Raw genomic sequence first — 21,720 nt, forward strand, 5'->3', positions numbered from 1 at the left:
TTGATAATTAATTAATTTATGCTCTCTTCTCCTTTTTCGCTGTCTTCCCCTCTTATTCTTTTAAAGGTTGCATTCTTTGATTGTCTTTGCTGTCCCTTAGTGTGGAGATCACAACATTTTGATTTATTGTATATGTTGTACACAGTTGTATACTTACATTTGATTACATAATTGGAAATTATACTTTGACCTTATTATTTTCTTTGACAGTTTTACTTGAGCATGGAAATTGGCCACCAGTGAGTACACTGGTCCACTTAAACTGGTATACACACACATAAACATAGTGTTCGTGTGTGTGTGCGTGTGTGTGTGTATTTTGAACGACGGTGTATATATGTGGGTGGTGTCCTACTGGACCGATTCTGGATCGTAGAGGTGGGCCGCCTGTACCAAAAATGCCAGGGCTGATTTTTTTGTCCCAGTCCAGCCCTGTCTGTCACCGTCACCTTCCACTCTACGAACATCGCTCGAGCGCTTTCGCTTGACCCTAGGGTTCCTCGCGGACAGATTACGTCACTTAGTAAACCGCTTTGCCGCGCTGCGCTGCTCTGGACTGAGTTTGCACGGCTCAACACAATGATATGATTTGGAACACTTTTATCAGTAGTACTAGTAGTATTACTATAAATTATGTATCAATCAAGTAATGTATCAATTACTTGATGCATAATTAATAGTAATACTACTACTAATAATAATCATAATAATAAAAAATAAAAACAACGTTTTTAGAACGTTGCCATAACGTTATGTAAAACACAACCAAACTAGAACCTTCCAGCAACGTTCTGTGTTGGTTGAGATACAACTTTTACAGAACGTTTTTCTTTCATATTGCTAGAACGTTCATAGAACATATGTAACGTTCTAAAAACGTTGTAGCGACTTTGTGTTTGTCACAACCAAATGGCAAAATTACGAAAACGTTTTTGTGTTAGATAGGAGGTTTATATAGGCTATTTGAAATACCGGGGAGACATCATGATTAATAAAGTGCGCAGTGGCGTTTGTTTTTATGATAATGTAGATAAGGTAGCTGGTTAAAACTTTATTTTATATAATCAATCAAGGGTAATTAATTAATCCACGTAAAACATATTTGTGATTTCAAGCACACTCTAACACTACAACTATACTAACAAGCTGTAAATTATGAAGATGAGAAGATATATTAAAACTAAGTATTCGGTGTTTCCCCTGTCATGTACATGTAACTTGATACAGACAGGACTGTTGTAAACATGGCATGTAGTTATTACTGTTATATACATGTACAATGTCTAACGTTGACATTGTCAACTTTCGGCGGCGGCCCTCGGCTGTCTCCGTGAGCAGGAGTCACCTTCGGCGGCTCTCGGCTGTCTCCGTGAACAGCGATGCATTATGGGAAATGTTTACCAGAAAAGTCCGTATAGTCGCACCCGACCCACGTTGCTTCACAGCTGCAGGATCGTGCTGTGGGGTCCTGTGGTGGCTGTGTGCTGCACTGTGACGGATTGGCGTCCCAGCCACGGTAGATGCGGCTTTGAGCAATTTGCTTGCCGGTTTGGTGGCAGTGTACTGGTTGAAGTGGTTGTTGAAATTAAGATGACAGCATTGTTTAGCTTAAAAATGTAGATACTTCATTATAAACCGCTCATTTTCTATATAAGGTTTATTTGTTTTACCAAAATAATCTAGTTTAGCTCCTACTGCAGAGTTACTGCTTCCTCTGCAAACGCAGTTATGTATGTGTGTGTGTGTGTGTGTATATGATTAAAACCACGATTGTGTTGTCACAAAACAACGACTACTCTCCGCGTGTAGATATACACACACGCGAAGAGTAGTCGTTGTTTTGTGACAACACAATCGTGGTTTTAATCATCTTAACCTTTTTGTTTTAAGAGGATGTTCATCCAGGGACTACTTCCTGGAACAAGGGCAACACCGCAAAATGAGGATGTTCATGTCATCTTGAAATAAGAAAAAATACTTAAGCTTTAAGTCAGTCTAATGTAAAAACAACAAATTAAAACGTTGTGACAGACCCATTATTCAGAGGTTAACCTACATTAACATATTTAACTTTACATTGAAAGATACTTGCCTATTTACAAAAATGTGTACGAAAAGCAATTAATTTTGTGCAGGATTTGTCTCATGGCTGGTTAAGTCTGAACTCTAGCATTTTACATTAGGATGTATCTCCATGATGGATTATTACAGACTCATTTCACTCTTTGCAGCATCTTTGGGAGCCTCAAGGGGGAACCAGCATTCCTGTTACTCCTCAGGTGAGATCATCCTTCCCGTCCAAGGAACCAGGAAATCCTGCATTCTCGAATTACAGGGACAAACACAGAAGCAGAGATGGCATCTGAGAACTCTTGTCCATATACCAGTAAGTTTTGAATATTGATCAATATTACTTTGTATTATACAGGGATACACTTTCCAGTCTAGCCTGTAGCTAACTGTGGTCTGTACAGATTGGATAGCTGCTCTGTTGATTACAAATTTGAGAAATAATTTGGAATGAAACTGAAGTAGTGCCCCTTTAACATTCACTGATAGTGACATAATCGTGAATTAATAGCACTACAGTGTTAGATAAGTATGTTGTAAATGGTTATTATGAATTTATTCTGAATATTTGGGTTGTGCAGGAGTTCATACAATCATTAAAATCTGTACATTTGAAATGGGTTGAAATAGCAGGCCTTCCTACACTGCCTCTGAGAATGAAATCAACACTTTCAGTATATATAACTGAAGGAGTTCTGCAAAATAGTGCCAGGTGTCCATTTTGATTTGTTATTTAAAAAATAAATAAACCTGCAGGATATTTTAATTTATCCTGGAAAACTTTTTGGATGACTTTTGCAGGGGGCATTTTGTATTCTTACCTCAGTGAAGAAAGTTTGATATTTAATTTTTGAATGTAAACATTTTTAAATATTTAATCTGTTTAAAATATCTAAAAAATAACTAAAATATTGTGGTTCCAAAATCATTGATTTAATTTAACAAGATACGTGATTTAAATGTATTCCCAGTAACTTTCCAGTCAAACTTTACAATAGGAATAATTATGAAGTTACATAGATCTAATCACATAAATTTGAAGTTCAAAAAGATCAACCTATTAACTAAAATCTATTTTAAAACATTGTTTTATTAATGTAATGACTCCAACAATTCATTGTTTTTAAAGATAGTAATCTTCAAAGGTTACAGTGCAGTAAAAACATCTTTTGGTCTTCATCTTTGTTAAAGCATAACTCTCATTTCTAGAACTGTGTTTTTCAGCATCTTTATGCTATTGTAATAGCATATAAATCAATGCAATCATTAACAACTTTGACGTTTTAAAATGTTTAAATTTATCATGGTGAATGTCAAACATAGGGCCTATGTTCTCTCAGTTTGTCTTTCAGTTTGTCTGAATGTGTCATGTCATAACATCCTGGATAGCAGAAAAAATGATAGAATCACTCACCAGATTTGTCTTCCACATAGTTTTTTATAAAATCTATTGAATGTTAGTATTTAATGTTCTTACTCCTTGATAGTAATTATAGATTCCATAGACAACAGAAAGTGTTACTGTGCCCATGGCTGCAGGAAACACAGTGCTATGTGGAGGCAAAAAAACAAACAAATTACATACACAATTAAATGTGTATAGCTTTTAATCACTCTATGTGGGATGGATGTGGGATGGGGTGCTTGCAGATCGAGTTTAGCCAGGCGACGAGAGCGGGGCTGAATGTGTGCGCTTGTGGATTTGTAAATTTTCTTATGTTAATTGGTGAAGAGTTTTCATGTGTATTTACAGTCCACAAGAAAGGGGACAAAACTGAGCCAGGAAATTACAGACCAATCAGTCTCACCTGCATCACTTGTAAAATGTTGGAAAAAATGATTAGACAGAAAATAGAGGAGCATCTTAATGAAAACCATAGAGATAGTCAACATGGGTTTAGACGAGGCAGATCATGTCTTACTAATTTATTAGAATTTTTTGAACATGCAACTGCAGCTGTAGATCATGTGAAAGCATATGATATGATATACTTAGATTTCCAAAAAGCTTTTGATAAGGTTCCACACCAAAGACTGATCCTCAAATTGGAAGCTGTAGGCATTCAGGGTAATGTAAGTAGATGGATTATGAACTGGTTGATGTATAGGAAGCAGAGGGTGTCGATTAGAGGAGTCGCTTCTAACTGGAGTGAGGTTGTTAGTGGAGTTCCACAGGGATCAGTACTAGGGCCTTTGCTTTTTCTAATCTATATTAATGATCTGGACTCTGGGATAGTTAGCAAACTTGTCAAATTTGCCGATGATAATATTCAGTTGTGGGCTGACACCTGGCAAATGAAATTCAATGTGTACAAGTGCAAGGTAATACATGCAGGTAACAAAAATGTCCACTATAATTACACTATGGGAGGTACAGATCTAGATGAAGTAACGCATGAGAAAGACCTAGGAGTCTATGTGGACTCCTCACTTTCTCCACCCAAGCAATGTGGGGAAGCAATAAAAAAGGCAAACAGAATGCTAGGGTATATTGTCAAAAGTGTAGAATTTAAAACAAGTGAAGTAATGTTAAGACTGTACAATGCACTAGTTAGACCTCATTTGGAATACTGTTCTGGGCACCACACTTCAAGAAGGATATTGCTGCTTTAGAGGCAAATTGGGCTTCAAGGCATTCAAAACGGAAAACAGGAGACACTTCTTTACACAGAGAGTAGTCACAATCTGGAATAAACTACCCAGCGATGTGGTAGAAGCTGAAAGTTTGGGAACATTTATGGATAGGATCTTTGGATCACTTAGATATTAATGAACACCAAACGAGCACGATGGGTCGAATGGCCTCCTCTCTTTTTTAAACTTTCATATGTTCTTATGAAGTAAGCAAGTCTGAGTTTCAAGCCATTGCTAAGATGGCAAAATAAGAAAAAGAACACGACGGTAGGCTTCAAATCATGGAATGGTCTCGGACTTAAACCACATCGGGCTGGTTTGGGATTAATTGGATGGAAGGGTGAAAGCAAGGCAACCTACAAGTGCAACACATTTGAGAGAAATTTAAAATTGTGCTGCTTTTAAATTGTAATGTATTAGAATGTACAATGAGTATACAATCAATAAATATTTATTATACTTCTTAGGTGTTATCATTCCAGCAGCTTTGATGTTTGTGTTGATCCATAATGATGCAGTCGGACTCAGATTCTGAAACTGAAAACAATGCATTGTGCCAGAATTACAAAGGTGTGTATAGGCTGTTCACAATGACATTTATATAATGAAAAATACATAAAAATAACCTGAAACAAACCCATAAGAGATGTAGGCTATGATCAGGGCCCCGTTCCTCGTACCTGGCTAACCAGAAGTTCAATTAATCTGATAATTTAAGACAGGCTATGTCCGTTCCTCGAAGCCAAATGGAGGCGGTAATCGGTAAAATTTTGCTTCCCAATTATCGGTATCGGACCCAAAAAACCTGTATCAGTTGGCCTCTAATATTTATTGTAGGTAATCGAGGTTTTCACATCCTTATTGCCCTGATCCATACTGCTAACACCTGTGTTTTTCAGGAAATGGTACTGCGAAAGATAGAACGATAGGTTACAAATGCAACCCCGGTTATCTGAGAAAGGAAGCACTGCCCAAGGACGAGGGGTTTCGGCACACTTCCATTGGAACCCAAACGAAACATCTCTATAGCAAAACAGTATACAACGCGGGCAGCAGGAACATTCATGCTGCCTCCGCGCAGCACAGGAGCAATCTCGCTCAACTAATCAGTGCAGAGTGGCCAGCTCCACTGTGCTGTCATGATATATATCGTGGGGTGGCAGATCAGGCACCCTCTCGTGCAACACTTCTACTTGCACAGCTAGGAGCAAGACCACACCAAGCTCAACCATGTTGTGACAAACTAATGGTATACACCGCGGGGGTGCAGGAGCCAGCTCATGCACCTCTTGTGTAATACAGGATCAGTTGATTAGCACAGCTAATGCAGGGCAAGGACAGCTCTTCTGTGTTGGGACAAATACTCTGTATACAGCGGGGCACGAGTAGCTCAAGTGCCCTCCGCTGAAGACAGTGGCTGCAGTCCACTGCTCTGCTAGCTCAGGGCTAGGGCAGGGTCACAGATCTGCTGTCCAATAAACTACCCACACAGCGAGGCAGCGAGATTCAGCTTGAGTGCCATGCACTGGGGACAGTTCACTAGCACAGATTGGACCGAGCTGCAGACCTGCTGTCTAACTAAAAACACCGTGGGGTACAGGAACCATCTTGTGCACCTCCCACGAAACACTGGAGCATTCGACACCTGCCGATTAGCACAGCTAAGGCAGGGCAACGGAAGCTCTTGCAGTGTTTGGGATGAATAACTACCTACACAGCGGGGCACGAGAGCCAGCTCGAGTGCCCTCCGCTGAGGACAGCAGTAGTGGTTTCTTGTTCAATGGTTCACAGCCAGAGTGGGCCACAGACCTGCTGACCAAGAAACTATATGCACAGTGAGTCAGCGGGGACAGCTGAAAACAGGGACAGTGGCCTTCCAGTCTACTAGCAGAGCTAGGACGAGACCACAGTCCTGCTGTAAACACGTAGTATGTACACAGCTGGGTACGGGCAAGATGCATGCACCACCGCAACACAATGCAATAATAAACAAACTATATTCTTGGCGGCCTCGTAAGCCAACGTACTTGGAGGCCGCGTGACAGACCCTGGGAACACATGTGGCTCGATCAGCAAGCCCAGGAGCAGCTCCCGTGGGTGGTCATAGTCTGGTAGGAAGGGAAAACATGGTTCAAACTAGCTCCATCCTGGATGCGCTAACAGGGGCAGACTGGGAATAGAGACCAGGAGCCAGAACCTGCAAGCTACTGGGGCTCGACTGAAGCCAACACCAGGTTTCCAATGGAAGAGACCGGGCCTGTCATATCCAACCTGTAGATCCGGACAAAAGTGAGCGATGGAGCCCAAGCTGCACAAATGTCTACCAAGGGAGTGCCTTGAAAAAGGGCCCACGATGTGGCAACGCCGAGTCGAGTGGGCCACAACCAGCTGTCCAGGCACTGGGGTCCCAGTGAACTCATAGGCCATGGAAATAGTGTCCACAATCCAACGTGAGAGGCGCTGCTTTGAAAGCGCCTGGCCCTGTGTCCGCGCTCCATAGGACACAAACAGTTAGTCTGAGAGCCGACTGTACTCGGTGCGTCCCAAATAGCACCCGAGGGCCTGCACAGGGCAAAGCAGGTGAAGCTGACTCTCCTGCTCCGAAAAGAAGGGAGGAGGATGAAAAACCATCAACTCAATAGGCCTGTTTACATGAAAAGGAGACAGCACTTTTGGGAGGAATGCAGGATTAGGGCGTAGCGTGACCCTGGAGCCATCTCGCGCAAAACGGACAAACGATGGGTGTACGGACAGGTCATGTAACTCGCTCACGCATTTTGCAGAGGTGATTGCCAGCAAAAATGCAGTCTTAAGTGACACTTAATGGCAGCTTTGATATAGAGATGTTTCAATTGGGTTCCAACGGAAGTGTGCTGAAAAACCTCCCCCTTGGGCATTGGTTCCGACTTGAAATATAAGACGTTTATTTCCTGTCCATGGCTCGAATTCTTACATAAATATATATATATATATATATATATATATATATATATATATATTATTAAATACTATTTTTTCATGAGTGATAAACTAATCTTTTTCTCTGACAGGTGAAGGGGTCCAAGCCGCAGATACAGTGGAGTGGCGGGATGCTACTCGGATTGTATTGCTGGGATGGAGATGGCCTGGGAAGAGTTTAGCAGGAAACACCATCCTGGGCAGAGAGATGTTCTGCTCTGAGAGGGCTTCTGAGTTTTGTGTGATGAGACAGGCTAAAGTTGCTGAAAGACAAGTCAAAGTTGTTGACACACCTGGCTGGTATTCTGAGCAGGTCACTCCAAAACATTTTAAACAGGAAATTGTGCACAGTGTATCCCTGTGCTCCCCAGGGCCTCATGCTTTCCTCCTGGTGGTTCCTGTGGGTCTGTTTACCAAGAGTGACCTGATAAAGGTGGAAGAACACATTAATCTCCTGAGTGATCGAGCCTGGAAGAACATGATAGTACTGTTCACATGGGGAAACATACTGAAGGACAGAACTATTGAACAGCACATTCAAAGAGAAGGGAAAGAACTCCAGTGGCTGGTTGAGAAATGTGGAAACCGGTATCATGTTCTCAACATTGAAAGCATTACAGAGCTACCTCAGGTCATGAAGCTCCTGGAGAAAATAGACACGATGGTGGAGAGGGAGGGTTTATATCATTCTGACATAGATGAAAAGGAATTACATGACATGAAAGATGAAGGATGGATACCTAATATTGTGGTGCCAGAGGAAGAAAGTGATGATTTCAAAAAACAAGTCATGACCAGAAAAGAGATCGAGAGTCTGGACCTACCACTAAGTAAGTTATTATTTCCTGCGACAGAAATGTAGCTGTAAATTTGCCATACTTACCAATATAGTCGAACATTCAACTATTCGTTAACATTGGTACCTATCGACTGAATCCAAACACCCTTCTGCAATGCTAGCCCTGATGGAAAAGGAAAGAGGACTGCAACAAATACATTAATATTAATTAAGCTAGCTACATCCATAGCCAGCTATTTCCTATATGCTATTTATTATTTTATTCACTGGAACTCAAACACACAGGTATGTTTGCGATTTTATTTGTGGGGCGCACCCCCTGAGGGGGCGCAAGACCCTTTATGGGGGGGCGTGGGGAAAGAGCTGAATGTGTTAAAAGACCAGACGCAAGAAATCCCCAAGGGCATCTGACAACTGTTGATTGCCGCTCCGCTGAAATTGCATTGAATAAACTGCATCGACCTCTCTCCATGAAACGACTTTTTTTACACCTACACACATTAAAAACAAACTGTACTGTTGCGACTCACGAGTGGAAATCGGGTCTCGGTTATTGGATTCTTCCATATCTAGTCGTGGCCAATCAGAATAGAGGATTGTCAGGTAGCAGTGTCTGTGAAAGCTGCTAATTGGTAGTTTCAGATCAAAATACACAGCAGTTTATATGAGGTGATAATTAAATAAAAATAAATACATAAGAATAACTTGTAGCTCCAAAATGTCATCGAGTGGAAAACGAGCTCACCAGGACTCTCTGCTGCAATATTTTGGAAACGCTTTAACAAAACATACATTAAATGCGAAATAATGCAATGTGACGATTTTTGCAATTGCAAGAAGTTCTGAAATTTAAACATTTTTAAATACTCTTCTAACACAACAACGTCATTAAATCAATTCGGAAACATACCTGTGTGTTCAAGTTCCAGTGAAAACAAAATATATAGCAATAGCTGGCTGGGTGTGTTTTAATAATAATTGTTTGTTGCTCCTCTTTCCTTTTCTGTCATTTCTAGTTTCACAGAAGGGTGTTCGGCTTTTACATACCAGCTGTAGATTTGTGCTATATTAATTGCACTGCACATATAAACCCCAAGTTTACAAAGTATATTCATCCTTGGTAAACTTGGGGTTTGGGTGGGGTTAGGGGTGTGAGCTGTGACCCAAATGTTTTTGGGGGGGCGCCACCCAGAAAGTTTGGTAACCACTGGCCTATACAACCCTATTCACATTTACTAGGCTGGCCCTCGGCCACCTCAAATGTAGTCCTGCTTTTATTTTTTTATTTTTTTATCGCATTTGAGGTTTTAGGAGGGCCACATATGTAGCTGAAATCGGTTTTGGCAAAGTGTAAAGAAAGCCTGTTCGGCACAGGTTTGCACAGGTGCTGCTTTGTTGTTATATGTATTTCTTCATGACTTATTTGTTTAATTCACTTGTTCATTTATTCTGCTGTTGCTTTGTTCGTTGTTCTGAAAACTATTTGATGTCTTAACAATTGTTTCCTTCTTAAGATATCTTTCATGGGAGTAGTGCCCACTCCCTATAAAAGTTATGTATTTTCAGCCTATATCATATATAAGGGGGGTGTTTCCATACATAATACATTTGGCATTAGATGAAAGTTTTACACATTACAGAAAAGGTGGGCTGTGTTCCTTTCAATTTAAAAATGAGAAAATGCACTCACCAGTGTACAGCTTATTCCAGATGGGGTATATCCAACAGAAGGGCAAATGTAATGCCGGCCAGTATCCTTTATATTAGGTTAGCATACATATTCTTGTTAAAATACATCAGCATAACATCAGTTCTCGAGTTGAGCATTCAGTGTTGCCACATCTAGATACAGCCTAGAAATCCATGTAAGTATACTTCAGGGGATAAAATTAACTTTTTTGGCCACTGTGTCTGGTAGAAGGAAAAAACTTACCAGCCAGTTGGTAAAAATCACCAAAAATGCATGAGGGTGCGTAAATGTGTGGGGAACATGTTAAAATGTGGCATTTATTCAGGTAATTAATCAATCACCATAATTGCATTCTATTGAATTATAACACTTGCTAGTAGAGACAGTGCGGGAGCAGCTTTTTCAAATTAATCAGTTACATATGCAATAACATGGCAGCTAATGGGGATCTGTATAAACACTAAACTAACACATGAGATGGGGTGTGTGGCAGGTAGGGGGTTAATTGTCCCTCCCTGCCTGCTCATGGACTGCAGGTGGCAGGGGTGATTGATCAATTAAGGTCAATCAACCCCAGCCCCCTTCTATATAAGGAGGCCTCAGCCTCCTTATGTAGCACCACATATGGTGTCAGAGTGGGATAGCGCCACCAGGAGGCTTGGAGCAGTACCACGGGGGGGAAAAAAAAAAATGGGGAAGAGGAGCAGGCAGCAACCCCAGCCGGTGACGAAGAGGTGGTGGTCCCGGGCCCCCGGACTTGGCTGCGGAGCAGGAACAGTGGAGGGCTGAAGGGGCCGCCCCTATGTGCACGGCCTGTGGCGAATTCGCGCATAACAGGGTGGACTGCCCCTATGGAGACCCCGAATTTGAGGAGGCCTGGAACCAGGGCCTGGTGGGGGATGTGGCAGGGTGGTTCTGGGAGCCAGAGGGGGAGGAGCTAGAGCTGCTGTCCCCATCCCCGGAGCCAGAGGGGGAGGAGCTGGAGGCCCAACCCCCTGAATTTTTTTTGGGGGGACAGGGGCAGGCATGGGCTCCTCCTCAGCAGCCTTTGCATGTGCTGCTGAGGAGGAGCCCAGCGGATGCGAGCCCAGTTGCCCTGGCTGAAGCTGTCCCGAGCGACGGAGGGGGACATCCTGCCCTCTCTGCTGTCTACGGGGGACGTGCTGCCGCTCCTGCCTCCACCTTCTGAGGCGGAACTCCGGCTGCTCCTGCCTCCGTGGCCTGAGGGGGGTGACTTTCCTGAGCCCGAGAGGGAAGTCAGCCTGCCGCTCCAGGAGGACACGCCCGCACCGCCCGGGGTCGTCAGCCTGCTGCTGCCGCCGCCCGGGGAGGACGCGCCCGCACCGCCCGGGGACGTCAGCCTGCTGCCGCCCGGGGATGAAGAACTGGTGCCGTGGCTGCTACTGTGCCCTGAGGGGGGCACTACCACTGCCAGGGAGATTACCTCACCCGGAGGTAGAATCTGGAGGGGAGGGAGAACCTGGATGGGGAGAGGGACCATTGCCTCGCCCAGGGTCACAGAACAGGGAAGACGGTGCCAGAGTGTATGACCCTGGGGGAGAAGGTGGCTTCCCGTTCGGCCCTCCCGCACTCCCCTCGGCATTGGGTTCCAGCTGGGGAGGGGGTGGCCGATTGTGGCCTTCCATACTTTGTCCCTCCCTGCCTGCTCATGGACTGCAGGTGGCTGGGGTGATTAATCAATTAAGGTCAATCAACCCCAGCTACCTGCTGTATAAGGAGGCCTCAGCCTCCCATTAGGGAGAGTTGGTGTTGGAGGGTTAGAGAGTTGGGTGTGGGAGGAGACCTGCCCAGTTTGCTGTTTTGTTGGGGCTTTCGTTTTATATCGTTTTAATGCAAAATTCGGATAAGTGAATAGTTACTTGGTCCCGTTCACAATTGCACTATAAGAACATAAGAACATATGAGAACAAGTGATACAAATAATGAATGGAGCTAAGAAATAAGACAGAACAGCTGCATTGCTGGCAATGTGCAAGCACAACTACGGGTCCAGTTGTGGTACATGCTAGTAGATTCTGAAGCCTCCATCTCAATCATAAGAACATAAGAAAGTTTACAAACGAGAGGAGGCCATTCGACCCATTGTGCTCTTTTGACAATATACACTAACATCCTGTTTGCCTTTTTTATTGCTTCCCCACACTGTCTCCACATTGACTCCTAGGTCTTTCTCATGCGATACTTCATCTAGTTCTATTTCTCCCATAGTGTAATTATAGTGGACATTTTTGTTACCTGCATGTATTACCTTGCACTTGTCCACATTGAATTTCATCTGCCAGGTGTCGGCCCACAACTGAATGTTATCTAAATCCCTTTGAATAACCTGTGCTACTGAGATTGTATCTGCCGAGCCACCTATTTTAGTATCATCTGCAAATCTGACAAGTTTGCTAACTATCCCAGAGTCCAGATCATTAATATAGATTAGAAAAAGCAAAGGCCCTAGTACTGATCCCTATGGAACTCCACTAACAACCTCACTCCAGTTAGAGGCAACTCCTCTAATCGACACCCTCGGTTTCCTATACATCAACCAGTTCATAATCCATCTACTTACATTACCCTGAATGCCTACAGCTTCCAATTTGAGGATCAGTCTTTGATGTGGAACCTTATCCAAAGCTTTCTGAAAATTGAAGTATATCATATCATAAGCTTTCACATGATCTACAGCTGCAGTTGGTATCATTTTGAATATTTGAATTAGCGGCCTATAAATAATTTCCCTAATTTCTTTAAGTACTTTAAGTTGGAAAGATCCCATCTGGCCCAGGTGATTTGTTTTTAATTCTGCTAGTCCCTTTAGTACCTCCTCCTCATATATCCTGATTTCTCTTAGGATTTGACTGGACTGATTGTTAACCTGTGAAATTCCCATTTAGAACATCTTGTTCATTTTCCAGGATACTTCAATTTTTGCCCTTTAGCTGTTTCACTTACTCCTTTATTGACCTCTTGCTGTTGTAGTATTAAAAAAAGCTCTTTGCTTTAGTTTTAGCTCCAAGAGCTATGTTTCTCTCCAAGAGCAATTTCCCTCTTTGCTTTCCTGATCCCTTTCTTAAGATCTCTTTGTAGCTCAACATATTCTATGTATTTTGTTTAGTCTCCATCCCTTTGGTATGCACTATACAACATTTTCTTTATCTTGATATTTTTTGCATACCTCTATTAAACCATTTTGGCCAATGTTTTTTGGTCTGCAATTTGCTAAGTTTTGGTACAAATTGCTCCTGAGCCTCAAGTAGTATGTTCTTAAAATTTAACCATCCATTTTCAACTGAATCTGTATCCAGTGTGCCCCAGTCTAACTCTTCAAAGTGCTGTCTCATACCTTCAAGGTTTGCTTTTGTAACATTGTAGACCATTGTTTTAGACGTGGTCCTCTTTGTTTTTAAAGTATGGATCAAACCTAACCATATTGTGATCACAGTTTGCCATTGGTTCTCTGACTAGATCTCGGTCATTAGAAATGATCAAATCAATGCATGTTCTCTCTGTCAGGGAACCAACCACATATAGCAGTCATTTACCATTCCAACCATTTTTTCCTGATTTACATTTTACAATGCACTTTCTGAAAATCTGAGTTGGGTACTCTGTAACACACTCCCACCACTAATTCTCCAGATCTTTATTCAGAAGTTTAACCCACAAAGATTCTGTTTCGTTACTAGGATCTAATTTGAGGTCTTCTGCCTCAATGTCATTTCTGACATATAATGCTACCCCACCACCTCTTCGATTTTGCCTGTCTCTCCTAAACTGTGTGTATCCTTTCAACTTGTATTCATCCCCATAATTTTCCGTAAGCCATGTTTAAAAGTTGAAAAGTAGTTGAAAAGATTCTCAATTACTCCACACATACACTCTCCCAATGCATTAGCCCACCTTCTGTTTAGATGTAGACGTCCGGTTTGTACAGGTCCCATCTATCCCAGAAAACAGATCAATGCCCCATAAATCTAAAACCCTCTTCCCTACACCAGGATTTCAGATTTCAACCACTTGTTGAACTTTCTATTCTTTGCCTGACTCCCTTGCCTGGCACGTGGTACCGGACGTACTTCAGAGAAAACTACTGTGGGGGTTCTGCTATTTAGTTTCTTTCCTAACTCTTTAAATTTGTCTTGCAGAACCTTTTCCCTACCCTTTCCTATGTCATTGGTTCCAATGTGGACCGTGGCCAATTGATCCCCCGCCCCGTCTTTGGCCAGTAGCCTGTCTACTAGTTTAGGGAGATCTGCAACCTGAGCACCAGGCAGGCAAGATACCATGCGGGTCTCCTTATCACTAGAACACACTGTTTGATCTACACCTCTAAGAATCGAGTCTCCTACTATAACTACCTCCCTGTTCTGGGGGGGAGTGGACACCATGGTGCTCTGGTGATCAACTGCCCCCCATCACCCTCTGAGCTGTCACTGTCCAACTCTGTGTCCAGCAGTTCTGACCTGTTGGGCATTTCTAGCTCTTGGGTTGTCTCTACTAATGGGTGTGTTCTCTACTCTGTCCTGCTCTAAGGGCTCAACCTTCCTAGGTTTCGGCGTGCACACCATCTCTCTCATGGGCTGATTGACCAATTCTTCCATATCACTAATACAGTGCTGATTAGCAAACTGAGCCTCAAGATCTTGGACTTTGATCTCTAGGACTTCAACATGCCGACAACATTGACAAATGAAATCTTCCGGAATGAGTTAATCCAGAAAGGCAATCGTTCTGCAAACCTGACACTGTAGTAGCCACATGTTTCTAAATGTTATAGTTTTTCATTCTCTTGGTTTCTGTTTCCAAGTCAACTTTTTTTTTTCCACAGAGAAACAGCGTAGAAGTAGCTTTTGGCTACCTGCTACCAATTCACACCTGGTTCCACCTAGAACAGAATTCCTGCTAGTCCTTGACTAAATTATCTTTCTTCAACCTATTTACTTTCACCAGCTCAGCAGCTGTATTGAATTGGCTTCAATTTAGGCAAACTACAGACAAGATTAACTTCAATTATGGCAACGTTAAAACAAAATGAGGAATGCTAACACTGGTCTGAAACTAGGAACTCTCACCTGTACTGTCCTGGGTCTGTCTGTGGTAACTTGTAAATACTTCTGTTCACTTCTTGGTCTCAACAGCAGCTTTAAGTAGCTTTTGTCTACCTGCTTCCAATTCACACATAACTGGCTCCAGCTGGTTCCACCTGGAACAGAATCGCTGCTAGTCCATCTCCCTGAGTGGAACATTTGATCCAATCGCTGAGTGTTTTACACTGCCATTTCTGAGCAGGATCAGGTGCTACCGATGCATGTGAACCTGCTCAGAAATGGCAGTATAAATGCACCTATTGTAATCCTCTCTTTTTCTCCTTCCATTTCCAGAGTCTACAGGTGAAAGGCCATGCCAGAGGAATGCTGATCAACCATAGCATAACCAAAAAGGTAATATCTGGGAGCTCCGTCATACTGATGCCTCTAGCAATATTATGATTTGAAATTGAGAATCCCACAGTGATTGTAATTAGCATTTTCTTGTAAGTTTTATATTTTGCATTGAGAGCTCTACTGATTCACATTAAGCTATTATCAGGGCTTGGCCAAAAATCTGTGCCACCTGGCCAAACAAATGCATGAAGGTAAAAAAAAAAAAAATGTTTTAAAAACAAGCACACTTACTCTTGCTCCACCCCCTGTTTTCCCCACAGTTGCTCTTGTTCATAACCGCTACATCCCCCCTTGTTCTCATTCAAAGAGCTTGAGATGACATGGTTCTCTGACTCAAATGGTCCTTTCACAGGCACCCATAGGTTCACGGTGTTGTTGGTCTCTGTGCTTGCAATGCAGTATTTGGAAAATGACTATGACAAGTAGAATAGTGGGTTCCATGGGCACGGCCACTTCTTTTCTTTTATGACCGGTGACGTCATCTTATTCATATCCTTACGTCATAGGGGGTATGATTTTAGGGGTGTCATCTTATTAATATTCATACATCATAAATGGGGTGTGTGTTTTGTTAGGGTTTTCACCTATCCTGATATGTTTGAACACTGATGTAGGGGCCCCCCTATTTAAGGTTCCGATCTGTTTTTAGGCAACCCAGCTTTTTCTCTCGGTGAGTGAAATGATCCTGCCGCTTCAACATGTCCGATGTCTATGAGAAAACCCTGGGCTACGATTCACTCAGAAATTTGAAAGCTACAAAATTTGATGAGTCTAACTATGTCTGATGACAACACGATTGTGTTTAGAAGGACCCGGATTACCAGCAAGTTTTGCTGCCCAAAAAAGCAGCTCCGTGCCGGCCATGAACCATTTTTTTTGCGGTGGAAAAGCACAGAACGGCTCTGAACTAATACCGGCTCCTTGTCGGTGGAATAGTGCTATGAGAGCCTGCAGGCCTTGTATTTGGCTTGGAGCTGGATGACGCATCACCATTGCGGCTGACCAGCTGATGATGGTGATGCGTCAGGGGGCAAGGGTGACTGGGCAGCCATGGGCAGGAAATTCAATGTAACACTACTTGAAAGTTTAATCGGTGAAACCCATTATCTTGCTACCCTTCCCTATAATTTTAGGGGTCACCCCATTTTCCACCTGATACTTCATCAAAATGTAAGAATCGTAACCCTTAGCATTGTGCTCAATAAAAGTTGAAAGTATAATTTATATATTTTGGACAGTGATACTTTATAAATAAATCCTTCACCGCACACTGACCACTCATGATCCTGCATGGCTATACAGTGGACATAATTTGCCACAGTGCCGACACACAAAAACAAATAAGATTGTTCGGCGGTTCCTTTTTAACAGGCTGCAAAAAACATTGATATTCAACCTCGGGGGTTAAGTTCTGCATTACAGTCGACACCGCGGTGCGGCACATTTATGGGGCTTCCCCTCATGAAAACAGTACTGGAAGCAACACTTGGGGCAATATTTTGTTGGATCGCAGGAACTCCATTTACTTTTACCCCCCGGCCCATTAGACCTCGGTACTTATGCTCGTAAAAACAGAAAGCAGAGACAATCCTTAAACAGTCTTTACAGCGGATGGTGGGTTACCTCCCCCCTTATGGAACTGAAGTTGGAAACAAACGTTGCAGTAACCGGAACATCTGTGTTTTAAGCTCAACATTATACCCTTTACGACAGAAATCACAAACAGTGAGCAGCCCAAAAAAGCAGTAAAACTCATCATCCCAAAGTAATGGCTATAATTAAGGAAGATAAACAGAGTCTTGGAATGGGGTGCAGGAGGCGTCTGAAATTTCACAAAAATATACACTCACCTAAAGGATTATTAGGAACACCTGTTCAATTTCTCATTAATGCAATTATCTAACCAACCAATCACATGGCAGTTGCTTCAATGCATTTAGGGGTGTGGTCCTGGTCAAGACAATCTCCTGAACTCCAAACTGAATGTCTGAATGGGAAAGAAAGGTGATTTAAGCAATTTTGAGCGTGGCATGTTTGTTGGTGCCAGACGGGCCGCTCTGAGTATTTCACAATCTGCTCAGTTACTGGGATTTTCACGCACAACCATTTCTAGGGTTTACAAAGAATGGTGTGAAAAGGGAAAAACATCCAGTATGCGGCAGTCCTGTGGGCGAAAATGTCTTGTTGATGCTAGAGGTCAGAGGGGAATGGGCCGACTGATTCAAGCTGATAGAAGAGCAACTTTGACTGAAATAACCACTCGTTACAATCGAGGTATGCAGCAAAGCATTTGTGAAGCCACAACACGTACAACCTTGAGGCGGATGGGCTACAACAGCAGAAGACCCCACCGGGTACCACTCATCTCCACTACAAATAGGAAAAAGAGGCTACAATTTGCACAAGCTCACCAAAATTGGACAGTTGAAGACTGGAAAAATGTTGCCTGGTCTGATGAGTCTCGATTTCTGTTGAGACATTCAGATGGTAGAGTCAGAATTTGGCGTAAACAGAATGAGAGCATGGATCCATCATGCCTTGTTACCACTGTGCAGGCTGGTGGTGGTGTAATGGTGTGGGGGATGTTTTCTTGGCACACTTTAGGCCCCTTAGTGCCAATTGGGCATTGTTTAAATGCCACAGCCTACCTGAGCATTGTTTCTGACCATGTCCATCCCTTTATGACCACCATGTACCCATCCTCTGATGGCTACTTCCAGCAGGATAATGCACCATGTCACAAAGGTCGAATCATTTCAAATTGGTTTCTTGAACATGACAATGAGTTCACTGTACTAAACTGGCCCCCACAGTCACCAGATCTCAACCCAATAGAGCATCTTTGGGATGTGGTGGAACGGGAGCTTCGTGCCCTGGATGTGCATCCCACAAATCTCCATCAACTGCAAGATGCTATCCTATCAATATGGGCCAACATTTCTAAAGAATGCTTTCAGCACCTTGTTGAATCAATGCCACGTAGAATTAAGGCAGTTCTGAAGGCGAAAGGGGGTCAAACACAGTATTAGTATGGTGTTCCTAATAATCCTTTAGGTGAGTGTATTTTATCTCACAGCGATACCACACTGCAATTTTAAAATCCAAAACCTTCTCAAATTTGGAGATGTCGTAAAAGGCCACCATCTGTTGCTTGGTTAATCCTACCCTCTGAAGAAGTGTTAAGGCCTCCTGCAGAGCTAGGGGTTTAGGCATTTCGGGATTGAGCTGTTAAGAACATAAGAAAGTTTACAAATAAGAGTAGGCCATTCCACCCATCGTGCTCGTTTGGTGTCCATTAGATCCTTGGATCAAACAACAACTTACTAACACCTTCCAGCCCGACTAAGCTTAATTTCACAGCCCAGACGGTCCCGTCTGACTACATAAGGTACCCGCAAACACCCTAGTTCTAACCACATTTCCCAGGATCCCTCCTATTACTTCAAATGGGTTTAGCCACACAAACCTAAAGAAAGCATCTGATCACCACCCGGCGGACTCCCTCAGCTTTTTGTTGTATTGCCTCCTTCCTGATATGACAGACATATTAATAAGATGACGTCACAGGTCATACAGAAAATGTGGCCAAATCCATGGAACCCACTATTCTAAAGACACAAAAGTTAAACAGTAGTGATTTATTGGGAATTGTGTCTATTAGAGAGTGTTTAATAAAAAGTGACACACATTAAAAACTCAGGAATTCACATAGATAATTGAGCTTTCAATACGTGTCAATAGGTAGGGTTGAAGAGTTTGCAGCAACCCCATTAGTACCAAAAGTACATGTTTTACTGATGAATGGATTTCACACACTTCTACGATTATGGGGGACAGCCAGTTTAAAGAAATAACCTTTTGGATGAGACAATTTTCAGACTGGATGTGTACCATCAACAATAAAGTACTTTTCACGTTTATGTAGCCCTGAAGCATGTTGTTATGAACTGGTTGATGTATAGGAAACAGGGTGTCGATTAGAGGAGTTGCGTCTAACTGGAGTGAGGTTGTTAGTGGAGTTCCACAGGGATCAGTACTAGGGCCTTTGCTTTTTCTAATCTGTATTAATGATCTGGACTCTGGGATAGTTAGCAAACTTGTCAGATTTGCAGATGATACCAAAATAGGTGGCTCAGCAGATACAATCTGGGCAGCACAGGTTATTCAAAGGGACTTAGATAATATTCAGGTGTGGGCCGACACCTGGCAGATTAAATTCAGTGTGGACAAGTGCAAGGTTCCAAACAATGTGGGGAAGCATTAAAAAAAGCAAACAGAATCTTAGGTTATATTGTCAAAAGTGTAGAATTTATAACGAGGGAAGTAATGTTAAGACATTAGTATAATGCTGCTCTATAGGCTGTTCTTTTCACCCTGGAACAGAAGATACTAAATGGGGATTTGTTTCAAGTCTTCAAAATCATGAAGGGCATCGACCACATCAAACCAGAGGATAGGATCACTTGGTTACTAATGGACACCGAACGAGCACGATGGGTCGAATGGCTTCCTTTAGTTTGTAAACTTTCTTATGTTCTTATATTGATATGATATATCAGCCCATATCATATTGTTCCACTGCTGGATGAAGGCATCCCCAAGATGTTTCCACATGCTTCAGTCTATTTTTATATATATATATATATACATACATACATATATATACACATTGTATTTCAGTCTGTTTAGTGTTTCTAACCAACAAAACGACAGGGAAAATAGCACATACATTCTTTCTGTTTTTCTATTTAGAATATAATTGCCTATACTGTGGCATTTTTATCATTTATTATTTTTCCCAATGCAAAGTATCATTCTCTGGAGTAAAGACTGATTTTTTTATTTTTTTATTTTTCTTACAGGACAAGATTTGAATCTTGAAAACATTAAAGACTTTGTGGCAGGTTTGTTCATGAGAAGGTTTGGAAATGAGAACCATACTCCTGCAAACAAAAACCTTAAAAATAATTTAAAAAATGTGACCTTGCCTTCTCAGTCAATTTGCAGAATCCAGTCCTCCTGGAACAGCACTACACCCTATTTAAGGAGCCTATGCAACTAAAACAGTCAGGTGAAATCATGACGAAAGACTGGAGAAATTTACCCCCAACCAAACTGGCATGTTTTTGTGAATTCTATGTTGTTATGTCAGTCCCTTGTGCTTGTGGTTTTGTTTTGTTTACTTAAAAGTATTTATATTTTCATTAATATGTTTTATGTCTCCTGGGTGCCAGCTCACTATATGTAATTAGTTTTAGTTGATTAGCAATAAACAAAGGATGTAGCTTTAGTGATCATTAGACAATATTAAATACAATGCTTATGTGTATATATGGAGGAATATTTTGTCAAGAAGATATTCTTACATGGCATGCAAATTACTACAGGTGTAGTCTTTTATTCAGGCCCTGTGCTCTTCACGAGAGGTGCTGTAACCTGCTTAAACCCTATTTCCCATACATAGTCGATTTTGGAAGTGGAAAGGGGGCAACATCCTTTTGATGCTTTAGTGTAGCTGTTCCTATTGATCTAGGTATCTGTTATTCAGGTTATGCTTTTTTAATGAAGGACATATTTTTCTTGCTATTTACTTATTTTGTTATTATTACTACATCTCATGGATCCAATGTTTGTATAAAGGGCAATTGTTGCATGGGTTGCTTAAGAAAATGTTTTATTTTTATAAATCCTAAGGTGATGGTTTTGCTAAACTAAGGCTACTAGTTCAAATTGAGGTTAGGACATTCACCCAGTGTGGCCAATGTACTGTTTGTTACACAATGGCTTAGCATTGTTCTGTATGCAGTATATAATTGGAGAATGCTTTCCACAAAATAAAAATCTCTAATTTTATTTAGATGTTTTTTGTATGTTATGTTCCCATGTCCAGGTTACTTGTACACAATCAATGGTAATTTAGGAAGGTATTTTTAAAATTGTTTTTCAAATCCAGGTATCTGCTATCTGTCAAATTTATAGTGTATAATGTATACTGTATGTCTCTATATATATATATATATATATTGTAAAATGGTTTATTACATACTGTAAAATAAAGGCTAAACCCAACAATGATTCTTTGTATTATATTACAGCTATTTTAAATCAATTCA

General features: G+C 41.8%; 1 protein-coding gene across 2 annotated transcripts; it reads left to right on the forward strand.

The window, feature by feature from the left end:
- The first annotated feature begins 1,401 nt into the window (after positions 1 to 1,401).
- Positions 1,402 to 21,460, forward strand: gimap4 (GTPase IMAP family member 4). 2 transcript variants are annotated; one of them, XM_066687196.1, is made up of 6 exons: positions 1,402 to 1,516; positions 2,232 to 2,386; positions 5,172 to 5,274; positions 7,755 to 8,492; positions 15,545 to 15,604; positions 20,470 to 21,460. In XM_066687196.1, exons 3-5 carry the CDS (start codon positions 5,214 to 5,216, stop codon positions 15,589 to 15,591), a joined length of 846 nt encoding a protein of 281 aa, XP_066543293.1. In that variant the 5' UTR covers positions 1,402 to 1,516; positions 2,232 to 2,386; positions 5,172 to 5,213; the 3' UTR covers positions 15,592 to 15,604; positions 20,470 to 21,460. The 2 variants fall into 2 exon arrangements, with proteins under 2 accessions (XP_066543293.1, XP_066543301.1); XM_066687204.1 differs by lacking the exon at positions 5,172 to 5,274.
- Positions 21,461 to 21,720: the final 260 nt, after the last annotated feature.

The sequence above is a fragment of the Amia ocellicauda genome, chromosome 2 (genome assembly GCF_036373705.1).
Source record: "Amia ocellicauda isolate fAmiCal2 chromosome 2, fAmiCal2.hap1, whole genome shotgun sequence".
Classification (NCBI taxonomy): Eukaryota; Metazoa; Chordata; class Actinopteri; order Amiiformes; family Amiidae; genus Amia; species Amia ocellicauda.